General features: G+C 46.5%; 1 protein-coding gene across 1 annotated transcript; it reads left to right on the top strand.

Annotated features, from left to right (window-relative positions):
- Positions 1–1,536: 1,536 nt before the first annotated feature.
- LOC111859706 (zona pellucida sperm-binding protein 3-like) lies at positions 1,537–3,907 on the top strand. The gene is made up of 8 exons (XM_023842659.2): positions 1,537–2,448; positions 2,515–2,633; positions 2,715–2,818; positions 2,895–3,072; positions 3,143–3,260; positions 3,343–3,434; positions 3,503–3,576; positions 3,654–3,907. The coding sequence occupies exons 1-8, from the start codon at positions 1,588–1,590 to the stop codon at positions 3,746–3,748; spliced, it is 1,641 nt and encodes a 546-aa protein (XP_023698427.2). The 5' UTR covers positions 1,537–1,587; the 3' UTR covers positions 3,749–3,907.
- The last annotated feature ends 740 nt before the right edge of the window (positions 3,908–4,647 follow it).

The following is a 4,647-nucleotide window of genomic DNA, read 5'->3' as shown; positions in this document are numbered from 1 at the left end:
TGTGATAGCATCGTGCATGTTTATACTAGATGAATACATATATTTAGACAGTAAAAATACATTTAGACAATGATAGACAGTAACAGTAATTATTATATAATAAAACACATTTAAAAATAAAGATTTCTTATTAATTATTTTAATATTAATAATAACTATTAATACATTTAATTATAATAATATTATCGTGCCGAGCGGGACGGAATGGAGACAAAGGCGCAGACGTCAGGGTATCGGGGAATACGGGGTTTAATTACAGGTAAGGCAGGCAAAACACAGATGGACAAAACAAAGACTGGACTGGGGAAACAAACTGAACCGCAGACGAAATACAGAGGACTAATGACAACAACCAGAAACAGCTGATCACACGGGGATTCCACACGGGGTTAACGAGGGGGCGTGGCACACGGAAGGAGCGGACGATTGGGGCAGGACATTTTTTTTTTCTTTTTTTTTTATAAGGATGCAGCGTCTGCAATGTATGGAAATAACACAATATGGGTTTTACTGTTTTAGCTTGTAGAGCATTTACATCGCTGCTGTAGATTCACTCCCGCGGCTCACAAAATTAACAATATAAAACAATATGAAACTGCAGAATACAGTATACTCTTCTTGCTCATATAACTCAGTAGGCTATATACCCTAAACTGAACCGATCACAGAGATCTAATCCCATTTTCAACGATAACAAATTACATTGTGAACAACTTGCTATCACTATGATAGAATGGGCAACACGAACAAACACTCAAATATAAACATAAATGCTCGAATACCGGCGTTTCACCCGCTTCCATGGTGCTTCGCCATAACGCAACATTCGGAAATGTACGTAGATATTCACTAAATGTATTAGATCTAAGTTTAATCACAGCACCCGTTTGTAGCAGTTAGCTTTGTTCGCAAGACGACTAACACGCTTTATCATCTACCCAACACTCTGCGCCATAACCCTCAATAAGTCATCGCTTCCTTCATTATCGATGCATTGACTACAGGGAACATTTTCGTTGTGAGGTTTGGTAGTTACGTGTAATCAGTAGCGCCCCTAGAGGAACCTCCTAACATAGCAGGTGGGCTCATACTTCAGCACTCCCTCTAAAGTGACGAGAGAGGCTTATCTTCACCTTACGGTCGAATTAACAATTAACAACGACTCTGCTGACCAGTCAGAATGAAATAGGATTATAGAAAATAATAAGGCGGCGGTGGGTGCGGTTGTAGATATGCCCACATTACAGTATGTACCAAATATAATTGTTGGCCATGTGCAGTCATGTGTCAGGAAGTCAATATTATTTAAAGCCAAAAAAACACCAGTAAAATCTCAGTGTATGTGTGCTGTGGGCAATTACAGCATGAGAGCACCAAACTGATAACTGCTGGGAAAAAAGTAACTGTTGGTAGAAAAATGTATTTCAGTCGTTAGATGCCAAGCAGTGTTTGATTAACCCTGCATGGTGAGGATTCCATACTGACGAATCAGAACAGGCCTGGCAGGTGTAGAGGATTTCAGCAACTATAATATAGTCTGCAAGCAAAGTGGCCAAAACAGTGTGCTTTGCTCCCAGCTCTAAAACAATGGCAGTGCATGAGAGGGTTATAGTGCTGCTTCTCCTTTTAGGTTGCAGCTGTGAAGCTCAACTGAATTCTAGGTTTGCTGTGAAGACCCCTCAGGTGTCAGCTGGTTATCAGAGTGGATTAGGTGCTTCTCAAGTGGTGGCAGCCAGTTATCAGGTTGGCGCAGGTGGTCCCAAGGTGGCTTCAACCGGCTTCCAGGTTGGCGTAGGGGTTCCCCAGGTGGCTTCGACCGGCTTCCAGGTTGGCGTAGGTGCTCCCCAGGTGGCTTCGACCGGCTTCCAGGTTGGCGTAGGTGCTCCCCAGGTGGCTTCGACCGGCTTCCAGGTTGGCGTAGGTGCTCCCCAGGTGGCTTCGACCGGCTTCCAGGTTGGCGTAGGTGCTCCCCAGGTGGCTTCGACCGGCTTCCAGGTTGGCGTAGGTGCTCCCCAGGTGGCTTCGACCGGCTTCCAGGTTGGCGTAGGTGCTCCCCAGGTGGCTTCAACCGGCTATCAGGTTGGCGTAGGTGCTCCCCAGGTGGCTTCGACCGGCTATCAGGTTGGCGTAGGTGCTCCCCAGGTGGCTTCGACCGGCTATCAGGTTGGCGTAGGGGCTCCCCAGGTGGCTTCGACCGGCTATCTGGGCAAGCAAGTGGCTCCTGCTCTGGTTAAATCTGTGACTGGAATGCAAGTGAACCCTGATAGTGTGAGGGTTGTGTGTGGGGAGGATTCAGTTATGGTGGATGTGCAACAAGACCTTCTAGCTATTGGCCAGCTGATCAATCCATCAGACATCACCTTTGGTGGCTGTGCACCCACTGGGCAGGATGCTTCTGGCACAGTGAGGTTTCAATCTGCACTGCAGGCCTGTGGAAGTACAATGATGGTATGAGGGCTTCCTTCTGATGGTTGCTGTGTTGGCTATGCTAGTGCTAATGTTGTTGTTCTCCAGATGACTGCTGATGCCCTGGTCTATAGCTTTGCATTGATCTACACACCCAGAGGTATTAATGGCAGCCCCATTGTGAGGACCAATGGTGCTGTGGTTAGCATTGAGTGTCACTACTTGAGGTGAGGATGCCCCATATGCTTTGGTGCTCCCTAGCCCTAGGAGCCATTTTTTCTAGTGACTGAATGTTCCTTGCTCCTTAGGAAACAGAATGTGACCAGCAATGCCCTGGTGCCAACCTGGATCCCTTACTATGCCACAATGGCAGCAGAAGCACAGCTGAATTTCTCATTGAGGCTGATGGATGGTAGGTGAGGGATTCATGCAGCATATCTGGCTCTGCTCTGTGGGCTTGTCCTCAAGTGCATGTGCCCTTTGTGCAGATGCATGGCAGAATGAGAGGGCCTCCAATGTGTACTTCCTGGGAAATGTCCTGAACATCGAAGCCTCTGTCCTTGTGGGCAACAGTCAGCCCCTGCGTGTCTTTGTGGACAGCTGTGTGGCCACTTTGGTCCCTGATGTGTCCTCTGTCCCTAGCTATGCCTTTGTGCAGAACTCTGGGTGAGTAACATTTGTATGGTTGTGTATGAGGCCACTTGGGCAAATGCTGCTTGACATGCCTGGCCTTCAGGTGCCTGACTGATGCCAAGGTGACAGGATCCCACTCCCAGTTCCTGCCCAGAAAGCAGGATGACAAGCTGCAGCTTCAGCTGGATGCTTTCAGGTTCTCTCAAGATGGCAGGAGCTCAGTGAGTACAGGCACTTGTGCAGGATTTCTGTGCTTAAATGAACTGGTTGTGATTGCAGCTAAGCATGCTTTTGGTGTCCTAGATGTTCATTACTTGCAGCCTGAGAGCAACGGTGGCTTCTGTGCCTGTGGACTCCCAACACAAGGCTTGTTCCTTCTCCCTTGCTGCTAACAGGTCAGTGGCTGCATCATTATGATGCTGGATGAGTTGAGCTGCTAAACAATTGCTATTCCCCATTGCAGGTGGATGTCTGTAGATGGGAATGACCAGGTGTGTGGCTGCTGTGACACCAGCTGTGGGCTTGCAGGTGTAGCAGGTATGCTGAGCATCAGTCTAGAAGATGCTGTGGTGGCTTGTGTTGGTGTGACTGAGGCACCCTTCTTGCCCTTGCAGGTGCTCAAGGCACAGGTGTTCTGGGTCCCATTACTATCCAACAGGGTCCTCCCATGGGTAGTCAGCCTGGACAGCTGTATATGCTGAAGGGATAGGTACCTACTACCCTAATATGCCAAGCTGTGCATGGTACCAGGATGGAAGGAGCCAATTAACTTGCCTGCCATGATCTGTGCTGCTTCCCTCTGTGGCAGCTGTGCTGGAGACTATGGGCACTGTCTCGTGACTGAATAAAGCACTAGTATTTGAAATGGTGCAGTTGTCTGCCTATTTCTTGTTTCCTAAGTACACCTCTGGACTGCCTAGAAGTTCTCCAACCACTTCACACTGCTTACTGCCAGGGCATTTCATGACTAATGGGACCCTGTGGGAAAGCCATACCCTAGAGATGGCCATTTTGAAACACTAGCTTTGCACAGCCTACTGGCAAAAACCAGAACTGCAGCTATAGCAAATACATTGTTTTGTTTTACTTTACACATTGTTTGGATACATTTTCTCACTTTACAAATTACTGTTTTGATGTGTTTAGTACAGTATATGCTCTTGTTTTATCCTATTGTGTTTAAATGCTTAAAAAAAAAATTAGGTGTAATTTTTTGGGGCTGGGAACCAATTAATCAGTTTTCAATATTTTCTTATGGGAAATTCAATCACAACCCGAACTCTTTAGTATTCAATCCAGGGTTCTGAACGGATTAAATTCAGGTTCTGAGGTACCACTATATATACATACCAGTATTGGGTCACACCTCATTGAATTCAGGGGTTTCATTCAGACCCATTGCCACAAGTATATAAAATCAAGCACATGGCCATGCAGTCACCTTTACAAATATATGTGAAAGGATCTGTTAATTCAAGCATGGTACTGTCATAGGACGCCACCTTTGTCAGTTTAAGTACTGTAAGTGAGATTATTGCAATGTGGAAGTGTTTAGGAACAGAAACTTAGCCACGAAGTAGCAGACCATATATAGTAAGAGTGCTGAGG

The sequence above is a fragment of the Paramormyrops kingsleyae genome, chromosome 17 (genome assembly GCF_048594095.1).
Source record: "Paramormyrops kingsleyae isolate MSU_618 chromosome 17, PKINGS_0.4, whole genome shotgun sequence".
NCBI classification, from domain to species: domain Eukaryota; kingdom Metazoa; phylum Chordata; class Actinopteri; order Osteoglossiformes; family Mormyridae; genus Paramormyrops; species Paramormyrops kingsleyae.
Note: the sequence above shows the minus strand (reverse complement) of the source record. Positions and strands in the feature narration are given on the sequence as shown.

What these genes read in the sequence shown, in the direction of transcription:
- LOC111859706 (XM_023842659.2), top strand. Translation starts at nt 1,588, where the DNA reads ATGGCAGTGCATGAGAGGGTTATAGTGCTGCTTCTCCTTTTAGGTTGC. An exon ending in CTCATTGAGGCTGATGGATG is followed by an intron (nt 2,819 to 2,894) that starts GTAGGTGAGGGA and finishes CCCTTTGTGCAG; the next exon opens with ATGCATGGCAGAATGAGAGG. An exon ending in CTCAAGATGGCAGGAGCTCA is followed by an intron (nt 3,261 to 3,342) that starts GTGAGTACAGGC and finishes TTGGTGTCCTAG; the next exon opens with ATGTTCATTACTTGCAGCCT.